Source organism: Ranitomeya imitator, chromosome 5 (assembly GCF_032444005.1).
Source record: "Ranitomeya imitator isolate aRanImi1 chromosome 5, aRanImi1.pri, whole genome shotgun sequence".
Lineage (NCBI taxonomy): Eukaryota > Metazoa > Chordata > Amphibia > Anura > Dendrobatidae > Ranitomeya > Ranitomeya imitator.
Window position 1 is genome coordinate 148577097 of NC_091286.1, and position 18907 is coordinate 148596003.

The 18907-nt window shown below is 46.1% G+C and overlaps 1 protein-coding gene across 3 annotated transcripts in view; it reads right to left on the reverse strand.

Moving 5' to 3' along the window:
• Positions 1–18907, reverse strand: part of ANAPC1 (anaphase promoting complex subunit 1) — a 314460-nt gene that overhangs the window by 233578 nt on the left and 61975 nt on the right. For 2 of the 3 annotated variants that reach the window (XM_069769209.1, XM_069769210.1), the window contains one exon: positions 11316–11456. The exons of the other annotated variant lie outside the window; for it this stretch is intronic. In XM_069769209.1, coding sequence (XP_069625310.1) covers positions 11316–11456 — 141 coding nt within the window. The remainder of the gene's footprint in view (positions 1–11315; positions 11457–18907) is intronic. 3 annotated transcript variants of the gene reach the window in all.

Consider the following 18907-nt stretch of genomic DNA (forward strand, 5'->3'; position numbering starts at 1 on the left):
AACAAATTTTGGGGTCCAATTTCTCCTGTTCCCCTCGGGAAAATACAAAACTGGGGGCAAAAAAATAATATTTGTGGGAAAAAAAAATTTGTTTTATTTTTACGGCTCTTCATTATAAACTTCTGTGAAGCACTTGGTGGGTCAAAGTGCTCACCATACCTCTAGATAAGTTCCTTTGGGGGTCTACTTTCCAAAATGGTGTCACTTGTGGGGGGCTTCAATGTTTAGGCACATCAGTGGCTCTTCAAACGCAACACGGCGTCCCATCTCAATTCCTGTCAATTTTGCATTGAAAGGTCAAACGGCGCTCCTTCCCTTCCGAGGTCTCCCATGCGCCCAAACAGTGGTTTACCCCCACATATGGGGTATCAGAGTACTCAGGACAAATTGTGCAACAACTTTTTGGTTCCAAATTCTTCTCTTACCATTGGGAAAATAAAAAATTGGGAGCGAAAAGATCATTTTTTTTACAAAAAATATTTTTTATTTTTACGGTTCTGCATTATAAACTTCTGTGAAGCACTTGGTGGGTCAAAGTGCTCACCACACCTCTAGATAAGTTCCTTAGGGGGTCTACTTTCCAAAATGATGTCACTTGTGGGGGGTTTCAATGTTTAGGCACATCAGTGGCTCTCCAAACGCAACATGGCGTCCCATCTCAATTCCAGTCAATTTTGCATTAAAAAGTCAAATGGCGCTCCTTCGCTTCCAAGCTCTGTCATGCGCCCAAACAGTGGTTTACCTTCACTTATGTGGTATCAGCGTACTCAGGACAAATTGTACAACAAGGTTTGGGGTCCATTTTCTCCTGTAACTCTTGGCAAAATAAAACAAATTGGAGCTGAAGTAAATTTTTTTGTGAAAAAAAGTAAAATGTTAATTTTTATTTAAACATTCTAAAAATTCCTGTGAAACACCTGAAGGGTTAAAAAACTTCTTGAATGTGGTTTTGAGAACCTTGAGGGGTGCAGTTTTTAGAATGGTGTCACACTTGGGTATTTTCTATCATATAGACCCCTCAAAATGACTTCAAATGAGATGTGGCCCCTAAAATAAAATGGTGTTGTAAAAATGAGAAATTGCTGGTCAACTTTTAACCCTTATAACTCCCTAACAAAAAAAAATCTTGGTTCCAAAATTGTGCTGATGTAAAGTAGACATGTGGGAAATGTTACTTATTAAGTATGTTGTGTGACATAGCTCTGTGATTTAATTGCATAAAAATTCAAAGTTGGAAAATTGCAACATTTTCAAAACTTTCGCCATATTTCCGTTTTTTTCACAAATAATCGCAAGTAATATCAAAGAAATTTTACCACTATCATGAAGTAGTGGGAGGGAGAAGGACTTGGGGATCCTAGTTAATGATAAACTTACCTGGAGCAGCCAGGGCCAGGCAGCAGCTGCCAAGGCAAACAGGATCATGGGGTGCATTAAAAGAGGTCTGGATACACATGATGAGAGCATTATACTGCCTCTGTACAAATCCCTAGTTAGACCGCACATGGAGTACTGTGTCCAGTTTTGGGCACCGGTGCTCAGGAAGGATATAATGGAACTAGAGAGAGTACAAAGGAGGGCAACAAAATTAACCCCTTCAAGACCCAGCCTATTTTGACCTTAAAGACCTTGCCGTTTTTTGCAATTCTGACCAGTGTCCCTTTATGAGGTAATAACTCAGGAACGCTTCAACGGATCCTAGCGGTTCTGAGATTGTTTTTTCGTGACATATTGGGCTTCATGTTAGTGGTAAATTTAGGTCAATAAATTCTGCATTTATTTGTGATAAACACGGAAATTTGGCGAAAATTTTGAAAATTTCGCAATTTTCACATTTTGAATTTTTATTCTGTTAAACCAGAGAGATCTGTGACACAAAATAGTTAATAAATAACATTTCCCACATGTTTACTTTACATCAGCACAATTATGGAAACAAAATTTTTTTTTGTTAGGAAGTTATAAGGGTTAAAATTCGACCAGCGATTTGTCATTTTTACAACGAAATTTACAAAACCATTTTTTTTAGGGACCACCTCACATTTGAAGTCAGTTTGAGGGGTCTATATGGCTGAAAATACCCAAAAGTGACACCATTCTAAAAACTGCACCCCTCAAGGTACTCAAAACCACATTCAAGAAGTTTATTAACCCTTCAGGTGCTTCACAGCAGCAGAAGCAACATGGAAGGAAAAAATGAACATTTAACTTTTTAGTCACAAAAATTATCTTTTAGCAACAATTTTTTTATTTTCCCAATGGTAAAAGGAGAAACTGAACCACGAAAGTTGTTGTCCAATTTGTCCTGAGTACGCTGATACCTCATATGTGGGGGTAAACCACTGTTTTGGCGCACGGCAGGGCTTGGAAGGGAAGGAGCGCCATTTGACTTTTTGAATCAAAAATTGGCTCCACTCTTTAGCGGACACCATGTCACGTTTGGAGAGCCCCCGTGTGCCTAAAAATTGGAGCTCCCCCACAAGTGACCCCATTTTGGAAACTAGACGCCCCAAGGAACTTATCTAGATGCATAGTGAGCACTTTGAACCCCCAGGTGCTTCACAAATTGATCCGTAAAAATGAAAAAGCTTTTTTTTCACAAAAAAATTCTTTTAGCCTCAATTTTTTCATTTTCACATGGGCAACAGGATAAAATGGATCCTAAAATGTGTTGGGCAATTTCTCCTGAGTACACCAATACCTCACATGTGGAGGTAAACCACTGTTTGGGCACATGGTAAGGCTCGGAAGGGAAGGAGCGCCATTTGACTTTTTGAATGAAAAATTATTTCCATCGTTAGCGGACACCATGTCGCGTTTGGATAGCTCCTGTGTGCCTAAACATTGGCGCTCCCCCACAAGTGACCCCATTTTGGAAACTAGACCCCCCAAGGAACTAATTTAGATGCCTAGTGAGCACTTTAAACCCTCAGGTGCTTCACAAATTGATCTGTAAAAATGAAAAAGTACTTTTTTTTCACAAAAAAATTCTTTTCGCCTCAATTTTTTCATTTTCACATGGGCAGTAGGATAAAATGGATCATAAAATTTGTTGGGCAATTTCTCCCGAGTACGCCGATACCTCATATGTGGGGGTAAACCACTGTTTGGGCACTCGGCAGGGCTCGGAAGAGAAGGCGCGCCATTTGACTTTTTGAATGGAAAATTAGCTCCAATTGTTAGCGGACACCATGTCGCGTTTGGAGAGCCCCTGTGTGCCTAAACATTGGAGCTCCCGCACAAGTGACCCCATTTTGGAAACTAGACCCCCCAAGGAACTTATCTAGATGCATATTGAGCACTTTAAACCCCCAGGTGCTTCACAGAAGTTTATAACGCAGAGCCATGAAAATAAAAAATAATTTTTCTTTCCTCAAAAATGATTTTTTAGCCTGGAATTTCCTATTTTGCCAAGGATAATAGGAGAAATTGGACCCCAAATATTGTTGTCCAGTTTGTCCTGAGTACGCTGATACCCCATATGTGGGGGTAAACCACTGTTTGGGCGCACGGCAGGGCTCGGAAGGGATGGCACGCCATTTGGCTTTTTAAATGGAAAATTAGCTCCAATCATTAGCGGACACCATGTCACGTTTGGAGAGCCCCTGTGTGCCTAAACATTGGAGATCCCCCAGAAATGACACCATTTTAGAAACTAGACCCCCAAAGGAACTAATCTAGATGTGTGGTGAGGACTTTGAACCCCCAAGTGCTTCACAGAAGTTTATAACGCAGAGCCATGAAAAAAAAAAAAAAAAAAATTATTTTCTCAAAAATGATCTTTTAGCCTGCAATTTTTTATTTTCCCAAGGGTAACAGGAGAAATTTGACCCCAAAAGTTGTTGTCCAGTTTCTCCTGAGTACGCTGATACCCCATATGTGGGGGTAAATCACTGTTTGGGCACATGCCGGGGCTCGGAAGTGAAGTAGTGACGTTTTGAAATGCAGACTTTGATGGAATGCTCTGTGGGCGTCACGTTGCGTTTGCAGAGCCCCTGATGTGGCTTAACAGTAGAAACCCCCCACAAGTGACCCCATTTTGGAAACTAGACCCCCAAAGGAACTTATCTAGATGTGTGGTGAGCACTTTGAACCCCCAAGTGCTTCATAGAAGTTTATAATGCAGAGCCGTGAAAATAATAAATACGTTTTCTTTCCTCAAAAATAATTATTTAGCCCAGAGTTTTTTATTTTTCCTAAGGGTAACAGGAGAAATTTGACCCCAATATTTGTTGTCCAGTTTCTCCTGAGTACGGTGATACCCCATATGTGGGGGTAAACTACTGTTTGGGCACATGCCGGGGCTTGGAATTGAAGTAGTGACGTTTTGAAATGCAGACTTTGATGGAATGCTCTGCGGGCGTCACGTTGCGTTTGCAGAGCCCCTGATGTGCCTAAACAGTAGAAACCCCCCACAAGTGACCCCATTTTGGAAACTAGACCCTGAAAGGAACTTATCTAGATGTGTGGTGAGCACTTTGAACCCCCAAGTGCTTCATAGAAGTTTATAATGCAGAGCCGTGAAAATAATAAATACGTTTTCTTTCCTCAAAAATAATTATTTAGCCCAGAATTTTTTATTTTCCCAAGGGTTACAGGAGAAATTGGACCCCAAAAGTTGTTGTCCAGTTTCTCCTGAGTACGCTGATACCCCATATGTGGGGGTAAACCACTGTTTGGGCACACGTCGGGGCTCAGAAGGGAAGTAGTGACTTTTGAAATGCAGACTTTGATGGAATGGTCTGCGGGTGTCACGTTGCGTTTGCAGAGCCCCTGGTGTGCCTAAACAGTAGAAACCCCCCACAAGTGACCCCATTTTAGAAACTAGACCCCCCAAGGAACTTATCTAGATATGTGGTGAGCACTTTGAACCCCCAAGTGCTTCACAGACGTTTACAACACAGATCCGTGAAAATAAAAAATCATTTTTCTTTCCTCAAAAATTATGTTTTAGCAAGCATTTTTTTAGATTCACAAGGGTAACAGGAGAAATTGGACCCCAGTAATTGTTGCGCAGTTTGTCCTGAGTATGCTGGTACCCCATATGTGGGGGTAAACCACTGTTTGGGCACACGTCAGGGCTCGGAAGTGAGGGAGCACCATTTGACTTTTTGAATACGAGATTGGCTGGAATCAATGGTGGCGCCATGTTGCGTTTGGAGACCCCTGATGTGCCTAAACAGTGGTAACCCCTCAATTCTAACTCCAACACTAACCCCAACACACCCCTAACCCTAATCCCAACTGTAGCCATAATCCTAATCACAACCCTAACCCCAACACACCCCTAACCACAACACTAATTCCAACCCTAACCCTAAGGCTATGTGCCCACGTTGCGGATTCGTGTGAGATATTTCCGCACCATTTTTGAAAAATCTGCGGGTAAAAGGCACTGTGTTTTACCTGCGGATTTTCCGCGGATTTCCAGTGTTTTTTGTGCGGATTTCACCTGCGGATTCCTATTGAGGAACAGGTGTAAAACGCTGCGGAATCCGCACAAAGAATTGACATGCTGCGGAAAATACAACGCAGCGTTCCCGCGCGGTATTTTCCGCATCACGGGCACAGCGGATTTGGTTTTTCATATGTTTACATGGTACTGTAAACCTGATGGAACACTGCTGCGAATCCGCAGCCAAATCCGCACCGTGTGCACATAGCCTAATTCTAAAGGTATGTGCACACGCTGCGGAAAACGCTGCGGATCCGCAGCAGTTTCCCATGAGTTTACAGTTCAATGTAAACCTATGGGAAACAAAAATCGCTGTACACATGCTGCAGAAAAACTGCACGGAAACGCAGCGGTTTACATTCCGCAGCATGTCACTTCTTTGTGCGGATTCCGCAGCGGTTTTACAACTGCTCCAATAGAAAATCGCAATTGTAAAACCGCAGTGAAATGCGCAGAAAAAAACGCGGTAAATCCGCCATAAATCCGCAGCGGTTTAGCACTGCGGATTTATCAAATCCGCAGCGGAAAAATCCGCAGAGGACCAGAATACGTGTGCACATTCCTAACCCTAACCCTAGCCCTAACCCTAGCCCTAACCCTAACCCTACCCCTAACCCTACCCCTACCCCTAACCCTACCCCTACCCCTAACCCTAACCCTACCCCTAACCCTACCCCTAACCCTAACCCTACCCCTAACCCTAACCCTATTCTAACATTAGTGGAAAAAAAAAAATTTCTTTATTTTTTTATTGTCCCTACCTATGGGGGTGACAAAGGGGGGGGGTCATTTATTATTTTTTTTATTTTGATCACTGAGATAGATTATATCTCAGTGATCAAAATGCACTTTGGAACGAATCTGCCGGCCGGCAGATTCGGCGGGCGCACTGCACATGCGCCCGCCATTTTGGAAGATGGCGGCGCCCGGGAGAAGACGGACGGGACCACGGCTGGATCGGTAAGTATGATAGGGTGGGGGGGGACCACGGGGGGGGGGATCGGAGCACGGGGGGGGGGGATCGGAGCACGGGGGGGGGAATCGGAGCGCGGGAGGGGTGGAACGGAGCGCGGGGGGCGTGGAACGGAGCACGGGGGGGCTGGAATGGAGCACGGGGGGGTGGAACGGAGCACGGGGGGGGTGGATCGGAGTGCAGGGGGGGTGATTGGAGCACGGGGGGGTGATTGGAGCACGGGGGGAGCGGACACGAGCACGGGGGGGAGCGGAGCACAGGGCGGAGGGGAGCCGGAGCAGTGTACCGGCCAGATCGGGGGGGTGGGGGGGCGATCGGAGGGGTGGGGTGGGGGCACACTAGTATATCCAGCCATGGCCGATGATATTTCAGCATCGGCCATGGCTGGATTGTAATATTTCACCCGTTATAATGGGTGAAATATTACAAATCGCTCTGATTGGCAGTTTCACTTTCAACAGCCAATCAGAGCGATCGTAGCCACGAGGGGGTGAAGCCACCCCCCCTGGGCTAAACTACCACTCCCCCTGTCCCTGCAGATCGGGTGAAATGGGAGTTAACCCTTTCACCCGATCTGCAGGGACGCGATCTTTCCATGACGCCGCATAGGCGTCATGGGTCGGATTGGCACCGACTTTCATGACGCCTACGTGGCGTCAAAGGTCGGGAAGGGGTTAATAAAGGGGATGGGAGAACTACAATACCCAGATAGATTAGCGAAATTAGGATTATTTAGTCTAGAAAAAAGACGACTGAGGGGCGATCTAATAACCATGTATAAGTATATAAGGGGACAATACAAATATCTCGCTGAGGATCTGTTTATACCAAGGAAGGTGACGGGCACAAGGGGGCATTCTTTGCGTCTGGAGGAGAGAAGGTTTTTCCACCAACATAGAAGAGGATTCTTTACTGTTAGGGCAGTGAGAATCTGGAATTGCTTGCCTGAGGAGGTGGTGATAGCGAACTCAGTCGAGGGGTTCAAGAGAGGCCTGGATGTCTTCCTGGAGCAGAACAATATTGTATCATACAATTAGGTTCTGTAGAAGGACGTAGATCTGGGGATTTATTATGATGGAATATAGGCTGAACTGGATGGACAAATGTCTTTTTTCGGCCTTACTAACTATGTTACTATGTTACTAAGTACAATATGTCACGAGAAAACAATGTCAGAATCACCGGGATCCGTTGAAGCGTTCCAGAGTTATAACCTCATAAAGGGACAGTGGTCAGAATTGTAAAAATTGGCCCGGTCCATAACGTGCAAACCACCCTTGGGGGTAAAGGGGTTAAAAAAAAAAAAATTTTTACTGCATTTAATTAACCCCTTTACCCCCAACGGTTGTTTGCACGTTAATGACCAGGCCAACTTTTACATTTCTGACCACTATCCCTTTATGAGGTTATAACTCTGGAACGCTTCAACGGATCCCGGTGATTCTGACATTGTTTTCTCGTGACATATTGTACATGGCAAGCTCGGAAGGGAAGGAGCGCCATTTGGAATGCAGACTTAGATAGATTGGTCTGCAGGCATCACGTTGCATTTGCAGAGCCCCTGATGTAACTAAACAGTAGAAACCCCCCACAAGTGACCCCATATTGGAAACTAGACCCCCCAAGGAACTTATCTAGATGTGTTGTGAGAACTTTGAACCCCCAAGTGTTTCACTACAGTTTATAACGCAGAGCCGTGAAAATAAAAAAATGTTTTTTTTCCACAAAATTATTTTAGCCCCCAGTTTTGTATTTTTCCTAGGGTAACCGTTGAAATTGAACCCCAAACGTTGTTGTCTAATTTGTCCTGAGTACGCTGATACCCAATATGTGGGGGGGAACCACCGTTTGGGCGCATGGCAGAGCTCGAAAGGGAAGGAGCACCATTTGGAATGCAGACTTAGATGGATTGGTCTGCAGGCGTCACGTTGCATTTGCAGAGCCCCTCATGTAAATAAACAGCAGAAACCCCCCACAAGTGACCCCATATTGGAAACTAGACCCCCAAGGAACTTATCAAGATGTGTTGTGAGAACTTTGCACCCCCAAGTGTTTCACTACAGTTTATAACGCAGAGCCGTAAAAATAAAAAATCTAAGGGGGTGATGAAGGGGGGTTTGATTTACTATTTATAGCGAGTTCTTTTTAGCAGATTTTTATGATTGGCAGCCTTCACATACTAAAAGACGCTTTTTATTGCAAAAAATATTTTTTGCGTTACCACATTTTGAGAGCTGTAATTTTTCCATATTTTGGTCCACAGAGTCATGTGAGGTCTTGTTTTTTGCGGGACGAGTTGACGTTTTTATTGGTAACATTTTCGGGCACATGACATTTTTTGATCGCTTTTTATTCCGATTTTTGTGAGGCAGAATGACCAAAAGCCGGCTATTCATGAATTTCTTTTGGGGGGCAGTGGGAGGAGGGGGGGCGTTTATACCGTTCCGCGTTTGGTAAAATGTATAAAGCAGTTTTATTCTTTGGGTCAGTACGATTACAGCGACACCTCATTTATATCTTTTTTTATCATTTGGCGCTTTTATACGATATAAACTATTTTATAGAAAAAACAATTATTTTTGCATCGCTTTATTCGGAGGACTATAACTTATTTTTTCACTGATGAAGCTCATTTTTTGCGGGACAAGATGACGTTTTCAGCGGTACCATGGTTATTTATATCCGTCTTTTTGATTGCGTGTTATTCCACTTTTTGTTCGGCGGTATGATAATAAAGCGTTTTTTGCCTTTTTTATGGTGTTCACTGAAGGGGTTAACTAGTGGGATAGTTTTATAGGTCGGGTCGTTACGGGCGCAGCGATACTAGGTGTACTTTTATAGTTTTTTTATTTAGATAAAGGAATGTATTTATTGGAACAATATTTTATCATTATTATTATTATTTTATGATCTTTTTTTTTTTTTTTTTACTTTTTTACTTTGTGCTGGGGGGGACATCACACTAAAGTGACGGATCGCTGATCTGACACTTTGCTGTGCACAGTAGGGAGGCTTCCCGGCGCCTGCTTTGAGCAGGCGCTGTGAAGCCACCTCCCTGTAGGACCCGGAAGTAGTCCCGCGGCCATTTTGGATCCGGGGCCTGCAGGGAGGAGACGCTCGATACAAGGTGAGCACATCGCTTTGTACCGATCGTCTCAGGGAAGCACGCAGGGAGCCCCCTCCCTGCGCGATGCTTCCCTATACCGCCGGAACACTGCGATCATGTTTGATCGCAGTGTGTGCGGGGGTTAAATTGCCGGGCCGGTCCGTGACCGCTCCTGGCACATAGCGCCAGATGTCAGCTGCGATAGTCAGCTGACACCCAGCCGCGCTCTCCCCGTGAGCGTGGCTGATCGCTCTGGACGTACTATTCCATCCTTGGGAAGTAGGGTCCACCCCACATGGACGGAATAGTACGTCCAATGGCAGAAAGGGGTTAAGGGACTTGAAGCTGCGAATCGCTTGTGCTATACACAGCAGTGCTATGCATAGCAGAAATGACGATCTCATGTGAATGCTGGCCATGTAGCAGGCCCCTTGGCTGTCATAACAACCCATCGGTGCCCCGTGAACATGTCACAGGGCGCGCCGATGTGATCGTGGAATGACAGGCACATCTGTCGACGTGTGTTAAATCCCACTTTCAAGAGATCAACACCAGGATTTAACAGGTTAACAGCTGCAGGCAGTTGTTAGAGGCACATGACGGCTGATTAAATCAGCCATCAGGTGCGGGTAAGATGCGTGCTCGGCATGTGAGCCCAAATCAAAGGCAGGGACACGACATATGACGTATATGTGTCGTGAGGGGTAGTGATGAGCGAGTGTACTCGTTGCTCGCGTTTTCCCGAGCAAGCTCGCGTAGTCTCCGAGTATTTGTAACTGCTCGGAGGTTTAGTTTTTTTTTTTTTTTTAGCAGCTGCATCATTTATGGCTGCTAGCCAGCCTGAGTACATGTGGGGGTTGCCTGGTTGCTAGGGAATCCCCACATGTATTCAAGCTGTCTATCAGATGTAAATCATGCAGCTGAAGCAACAAAAACTAAATCTCTGAGCAGTTACAAATACTCGGAGACCACCCGAGCAATGAGTATACTCGCTCATCACTAGTGAGGGGGTTAAACCCATTCCGACTGAGAACATTTTCAGGTTTTGTTTTTTCCTCCCCCTCTTTCAAGAGTCTAAACTTTTTTTTTCTCCCCTGTTGTGTGGTTAAAGTGACATAGTATAATGATTCTCCAGATCAAGCTAAAAAGGTTTTGCCAGTTTTCAACAGCGCAAAAAAAAAGTTTATTGGAAATCCATATTGACACCCAGATAAGCCTTGATTTTTAGGGGTGGAGGAGACAGAAAACCATAAATTCAGGTTTGTTTGGTTTTTCGTTTATGGCCTTTACTATATGGATTAGGTAATTTGGCATTTTGAAAGATTGGAGTTTTACAGATGTGGCGATACAAAGCAAAAACTTTTTTTTATTTTTAGATTGGAAAAGAGAGCAGGTGATTTGAACTTTTAGGGGGTGTTTTTACCCCAATTATTTTATAGCATTTTTTCCCACCCACCAGGGCAAGTGAACCTGTGCTTGCACAATATACTGCAATACTTTATTATGTCAGGGATCGGTGGTATAAGAGCCACTGTCAAAGTTGCGGATCAAGATCCAGCGCCTGCTGCATAGAAACCCATCAGACAGTCACAGTACTTTTACAGCTTATATCGGGAAGTAGTTAAATAATATTTAGAGTAGTCTATTCATGAAGCTCGCAAAATCAGGAAAGGGAAGTTAAATGGACTTTTCCTGGATCAGGGGTTGAGAATGTAATGGTCTGTGGCCAATCGTGGATTAGATTGATTCATACTATGATATCTGCGTATCAGATTACCCACCAGAGTTAATCTGTTGTGCACAGGGTCTCGCACAGAATGTATATAAATTCCAAATTGATGAAAACTGCAGTCATCAATATAATTAGACTCATGGATTCTGCTGGAATCACGAAGTTCGGTTACTGGGGAAAGCATTCCTGCCTGAAATGGAAGAAGAAAAAAATAGTATTCCATATAATATGTAACATAAAAAACCCATCACTGAATGTTATAGTTAAATAGAGATTTTTGTGTACTCACCGTAAAATCCTTTTCTCCGAGCCAATCATTGGAGGGCACAGGACCATGGGTGTTATGCTGCTGCCACTAGGAGGACACGAAGTGAACATAGAAAGATTAACTCCTCCTCTGCAGTACACACCCTCTGCTGGCTCTAATTGAACCAGTTCAGTAACAAAGCAGTAGGAGCTTATAACCATTAACAAGAATAAGCTATGTCAAAACTAAGGAACAAACACATTCCATTAGACTAACAGGGTGGGTGCTGTGTACCCCAATGATTGGCTTGGAGAAAAGGATTTTACGGTGAGTACACAAAAATCCCTATTTCTCCTACGCCTCATTGAGGGACACAGGACCATGGGACGTCCTAAAGCAGTCCCTGGGTGGGGAACACCACTACTGCTATTACCCCATGTACAAACAAGTTACAGATGTGGTACTGCCGACTGCAGAATCAGTCTGCCGAGGGCCGCATCTGCAGAGGCCTGAGAATGAATACTGTAATGTTTTGTGAAGATATGCAAGCTGGACCAGGTTGCAGGTCTGAAGACTTGTTCTGCTGACGCCTGGTGCCGAATGGCCCAAGAGGCGCCCACTGACTGAGTGGAGTGTGCCTTAATCCCTATTGGAACAGGTTCACCTCTGACACGGTAGGACTCCTGAATAGCCGAGCGAAACCACTTGGCTATTGTGGCTTTTGAAGCGGCTAGGCCCTTCCTATGCTCCTCCGGAAGCACGAATAGGACATAGGACTTGCGGAAAGACGCCATCCGCGAGATATACCACCTAAGAGCTCTCACCAGATCCAGAGTGTGAAGAGCCTTTTCGATACGATGTACAGGTGCCAGACAGAATGAGGGCAAAACAATATCCTCGTTGAGAGGGAAAGAAGAGACAACTTTCGGCAGAAAAGACGGGGACGTTCTCAGAACCACCTTGTCTTGATGAAAAATCAGGAACGGAGCTCGGCAGGACAGGGCCGCAAACTCTGAGACTCGCCTGATTGACGTGACAGCAACTAGGAAAGCTACTTTCCAAGAAATGAAAGTTAGTGATACATCCTGTAGTGGTTCGAAAAGGACCTCCTGTAAAACCCCCAGGGACCAAATTAAGATCTCATGGTTCCAACGGCATTTTATAGGGAGGCACCACATGGGAAACTCCCTGAATGAATGTATTCACCTGTAATTTGGTGGCAATCCTGAGCTGGAACAAAACGGATAAGGCTGAAATCTGTCCTTTGAGTTAGCTAAGCGGGAGACCAGACTCCAAACTGGACTGCAGAAACTCCAAAATAGAAAAAATGGAAAACGAGAGGAGAGCGTCCACGGTCTTTGCACCATCAGAAGAAGGTCTTCCAGGTGCGATGATAAATGCATATAGACGCGGGTTTCTTAGCACTAAATATAGTGGAGATCACTTAGTGAGAGATTCCTGCTTGAGCTAGAACCCAGTACTCAATGGCCACGCCATTAAACACAGGGCCCAAGAGTTATGGTGGTAAATCGGACCCTGGGAAAGCAGATCTGGACGATCCAGCAGTCGCCAGGGAACGTCGGCGACGAGTTGAACAAGCTCCGTGTACCACGCCAAGCGCGGCCAATCCGGCGCAACCAGGATCACAGGTACCCCCTCCGCTTTGATCTTCTTGATGACCCTCGGAAGTAATGGGAGCGGGGGGAATACATACGGAAGCCGAAATTGATGCCACGGAAGGACCAGTGCATCTACTCCGATTGCTACTGGGTCGTGGGACCGAGCTATGAACTCGGGAACTTTGGTGTTTAGCCTTGGAACCACATCCAGAGTTCTCCAGCGAAGACAAGCCTGCTGAAAGACCTCCGAATGAAGAGACCACTCACCCGAGGCGAGGCCCTGGTGGCTGAGGAAATCTGTCTCCCAATTCTCTACGCCCGGGATGTGAACCGCCGAGATAGCCGAGCGGTTCCTCTCGGCCCAAAGAAGAATGTGACCTACTTCGTGCATGGCTGTCCTGCTGCGGGTGCCCTTCTGACGGTTGATGTACGCCACAGCCGTGGCGTTGTTGGATAGGATCCTGATGGGACGATCTGCCAGGAGATGAAGAAAACGCAGAAGAGCTAACCAGATTGCTCATATCTCCAGGATGTTGATCGCCCCGTGCCGTGTGATGGCGGAAAACTGCACCCCAGCCAAGACGACTGACGTCGGTGGTGACCACCAGCCAACGTATTGAAAGAAAAGACTTCCTTTGATCCAGGGAAGACTTCAGCATCCACCACCTGAGGGTCTGCCTGACCCGCCGAGACAGACAGGACCGATGGTCGAGAGAGAACGGATTCCTGTCCCAAGCCGTCAGAAGCGCACGTTGAAAAGGGCTGCAAACCATAGCTCTGCGAATGGGACCACCTCTATCGCTGCCACCATCTTGCCGAGAATCCCCATACTGAATCGTGAGTGAGGGAAAGAGCAGGAGTGCATCAGTGCTCCCTGTTGTAAGGCTAAGACCTTTTCTGGAGGGAGAATTGCCAACCCGCGGGAAGTGTCTAGGATCATTCCCAAGAAGGAAATTTGCTGAGCTGGTACTGGAGAAGACTTTTTTAAGTTTATCTTCCAGTCCAGGCGAGAAAGTGCATCCACCGTGGTACTTACACAATCCTCGCAGGTCCGAAAAGACGGTTCTTTGATCAACAGATCGTCTAGATACGGAAGCACCACCACTCCCCGAGCGTGAAGAATGGCCATGACAGCCGTCATGACCTTGGTGAAGACTCTGAGGGCGGTGGTGAGGAGGAAAAATCGGAATGTGAAGGTAAGCATCCTGGATGTCGATGGATGCTAGTAACTCCCCTTTTTCCATCGAGGCAATGACAGAGAGGAGAGACTCCATTCTGAAACACCGCACTCTAACAAACCTGTTTAACAGTTTCAGGTCCAGTATGGGTCACACTGTTCCGTCCTTCTTTAGAACCACAAATAGGTTCAAGTAAAAACCCTTGAACCTTTCGTCTTGAGGGACCGGAATAATGACTCTGTCCCTTCGCCCATCTACGGCAGTGAAAAAGGCTGTTGCCTTTGTTTTGGGAGGAGAAGACAGGAAAAAACGTGTTGGGGGAGGGGAAGAAAACTATTTTGTATCCGGAGGACACCAGCTTTCTGACCAATCGTCATGAATGACCGAGACTCAGACTTGGCGGAGCGAAAGTAGGCGGACGCCTACTTTGTCGGTGCCCACCGAATGTTGTAACGAGTCATTGTGTAGAGGATCTATGGGATCTGGCTCCCTTGGATCCAGACAGTTTTGGCCTGCTCTTACAGATATGATTAGGTCTATATGAGACCAGGGAACCTGTCTCTACCGCCCTGATCCAGAAGAGAAGATTGTAGAGGACCAGGTATTCCTGCGAAAAGGCCAGGTCCGGACCTGTTGTTGGCTCCGAAACGGCCGAGTGGGCTTTTGCTGGGGAAGGAATTTACTCTTTCCTCCAGTAGCATCGGAGATAAGTTGGTCCAGTTTTTCTCGAAATAAGCGACCACTCTGATAAGGCAGAGAGTTTAAGTATCTTTTGGAAGCAGAATCCGCTCGCCATTCTCTGAGCCATAGTGCCCTCCTGATGACTGTGCAGCACAGTTGGCCGCATCTAAAGAAGCGCTTACTAGGAAACCCCCGTCCTGAGATACCCGATTAGCGAGGCTTGCTGCCTCCGGGGGAAGATCACTATTCTGAATGACTGCGGTTAAAGACTCTGCCCAAGCGACCATAGCCTTAGCCACCCAGGTCACGGCAAAGCATGAAAAGAGCGCCGCTCCAGAGGCCTCAAAGACTGACCGAGCAAGGTTATCAATTTTAACGGTCAGTGGGATTTTTGACTGCGGAACTATCAGACAAGGATAGGAGCGCTTTGGATGCAAGATGCGATGCGGGGGGGTCCACTGAAGGAGACTGTAGCCAATCCTTCCGTAACTCAGGAGAAAAAGGGATATCTCGACTCAATAGGCTTCTGCCCTGTGAACCGTTTATCTGGTCGATTCCTATGTCTCTGGATAATGTCCTGAAACTCAGGATGATTGCCAAACATCGTGAGGACGTTTAGCCCTCTTAAAAGACACTACGTGATCCGGAGGAGATATAGATCCGTTGTTCAACCTCAGAGTCTTGTTAACTGACTCAATAAGAGAATCAAGTGTCTCCTGATAGTTCTGTGAGTCCTGGACTAAGGACGCATCAGACTCGTATTCCGAATTATGATCGCTGCGAACCTCAGGAGAGGGGGAGAGAAACTGAGCTCATGGATGTCAAAGCACGAGCATGCTTGGGGGACGTGTCATGGGTCCTTTTTCTAGAAACCCGAGCACCCTTTGACAGAGTACGACCCCTGCTGGTGGACTGTTCCCGACCGTCGCAAGTGACCTCCGCAGCCGGCAAACTGATGTCCTGACTTAAGGAGGGGTTCAGGAGAGTCTATTGCCTTGGCCAGGGAAGCCATAGACTGTGACAGAGACCCAGCCCACTCAGGGGGACTAGGCTCATTGAGGTCGGTAGCGGAGGCAGGTCTTCCTGGGTGCATGCCGGGTCACAAGCTGTGCAGAACGGAGTACTGTGAGCTCAGGGCAAGGCAGTATTGCAAGTGGTACATGAGGTAAAAAACACTGTTTTGTTAGCCTTTTTGGATGCCTTAGATTGAGACATAGTGTACCCTTGAAAAGATAGAGGGAGTATGTGCAGAGAAAATGCACAGAGAAGGGATTAAGCTCTCAGCTCCAGAGGATTCAGCTTACCCAGGAGCCTTTTTGGATGCCTTAGATTGAGACATAGTGTACCCTTGAAAGGATAGAGGGAGTATGTGCAGAGAAAATGCACTGAAAAGGGATTAAGCTCTCAGCTCCAGAGGATTCAGTTTACCCAGGTCCTGCTCGTGTCCCCAGAGAAGGTGTCGGTGTCCTCACTCCTCACAGCACTTCTGTCAGCACTGCTGTTATTGCCACTTCTGTCAGGAAGCAGTCTCTAGTATTCCCTCTGAGGTGCAGGAAGATGGCCACCGAGAGCAGGAGGGGCGCCTCTCGTTTAGGATGAGAAAAGCCAGAAGTGTGGGAAGTGCTGGCTGCGTGGGCGGAGCCATGCAAAACGCGGCCTAGGCTGGCTAAAAGCTGGGGACTAAATTTATGAAGCCTCCCGTAAATGAGCATCGGCAGGGGCGAAACCAAAAGCCCCAAAAAGTGGTGTAAAACGCAGCTGGACGCTGTGACACCGCTCCCCCCAGGGACCAGGACCCCCTCTCTGTCGTCTGGATGGTGCCACCTGCATTCATACTCACAGAGGTGATGTAGTAGAGCTGGAGCTGCGGTGTTGCTGGTCGTGGGACTCCCCCCTCAATCCACCATCCCCATAGCCAGGGGGGTGGAGAGGGACTTCCATCATCCGTTTTCTATCAGTGGTGATGCAGTGGGGGCTGGGGGCCTCTGTATATCCCACAAGGCAGAATGTCCAGGTATAGGCCTGGATCCAGGAGAGGATACATGGAGGCGACAATATGTGCTCTCCTGTTGCTGATGTGGTGAGATCGGGACCGCGAAGGAACCGTCGCCCCTAAAGTGAGCTCAGGAATGGCTTCCAGTCATCGCAGGAGATGGTACGGGGACACTCCGCATTCTCGCCTGTTGATGTTTTGGGGAGATCGGAACCTTGAAAGAATCAGTCAACCCTTCACTCGGTTAACTAAAAAAATAAAAATTTACAGAAAAATTAGAAAGTAAAATAAAAACGTTGGGGTCTGAAAACCAGACCCAAGTGCCTCCTACAGACAATAAGCAAGAACTGGTTCAAATAGAGCTAACAGGAGGGTGAATACAGCAGAGGAGGAGTTAATCTTTCTATGTTCACTTAGTGTCTTCCTAGTGGCAGCAGCATAACACCTATGGTCCTGTGTCCCCCAATGAGGCGTAGGAGAAAAAGAGTTTAAAAGGGGTTGTTTGGCAAGAAGATGTTGATGACTTAAGGCCCCGTCACGCATAGCGACGCTTAAGCGATCCCGACAACGATACGACCTGTCAGGGATCGTTGCCGCGTCGCTATGTGGTCGCTGGTGAGATGTCACACAGTGCGATCTCCCCAACGACGCAGCAGCGATGCGGCGAACTGTAGCGACCTGTTGAACGATGCTATTTCATGATGATTCAATGGGACGTCCTGTCAACGAGGTCGTTGGTAGGGTGTCAAACACAGCGATGTGTGTTACCCAGCGGGACCTCAACGATCAAAAAATGGTCCAGGCCATTCCGACACGACCAGCGATCTCACAGCAGGGGCCTGATCGCTGCTACGTGTCACACATAGCGAGATCGCTACTGAGATCGCTGTTGCGTCACAAAACTTGTGACTCAGCAGCGATCTCGCTAGCGATCTCGCTATGTGAGACGGGGGCTATATCCTTAAGGCAAGTCATTAATCAGTGTGGGTCTGACACCCAGCAGCCTCAAAGCTCCAAACGGAGTTGCCCTGTGCAGTTTTATTCAATGTGTAGCAGCATCTGCAGGGTACAGCAGCAATAGTTAAGCTATATTCACACCTTGCTGTTTTGCTGCATTTTTTTCTGCAGCGAAAACCTGACCTCTTGACCGTAAAAAAGCTGCAGCCAAAACACAGGGTTTGCTGCTTTTTTTGCCAATTTTCTCTGAATCTCAGAATTCTGCTTTGTTTCCAACCTATGGTTACATTAATTCATGAAAAAATACACAATTTAAAGTGTAAAGACAGTGGGGGTGAGTAGAAGTGGTCTGGCATTTTTACTGTCACACATTGGTAGGACATTGAGTCGATTCAGTTTTGTTTTCACATACCGGTAGGGCATTGAGTTGGTAGGACATATATCACCAATTTAAACTGCACTTCTACTAGCTGCCAAGCTCATGTGAGGACACCAAGACATTTTGATTTAAATTTGGGAAAAATCACAAAAATAAATGAGTTTCACATCCTGCTGTACCTTTCGCTTTTTTCACCAAAAAATGTTGTAAAAACGCTTTTGCTGTATTTTTGCTCTTACACGTGGCTTTCTATGGGTGAAAAAAAGCTCCAAAAATGCTGAAAGAATTGACATTCTGCAGTTTTTAAAACCGTAGTAGTTTTCCAAGTCAATCAGGAGAAGAAAAAACACAAGCATGTGAATGAGATTTCTGAAATTTCATAGCTTTTTCTGTACTGTAAAAAGCAGCTTTTAATTTGCATTTAAAAAGAAGAAAAAAAAAGCAATGACACAAAGTGTGAACACAGCCTAACTAGTCTCCTAAATAGGAGCTGTTCTGCGGAACATGACAGCAGCCACTACACATTGAAAAAAGTGTTCAATTTTTGCATCCAGACGGAGCTGCTAGTAGCCGATCATTTGACACAC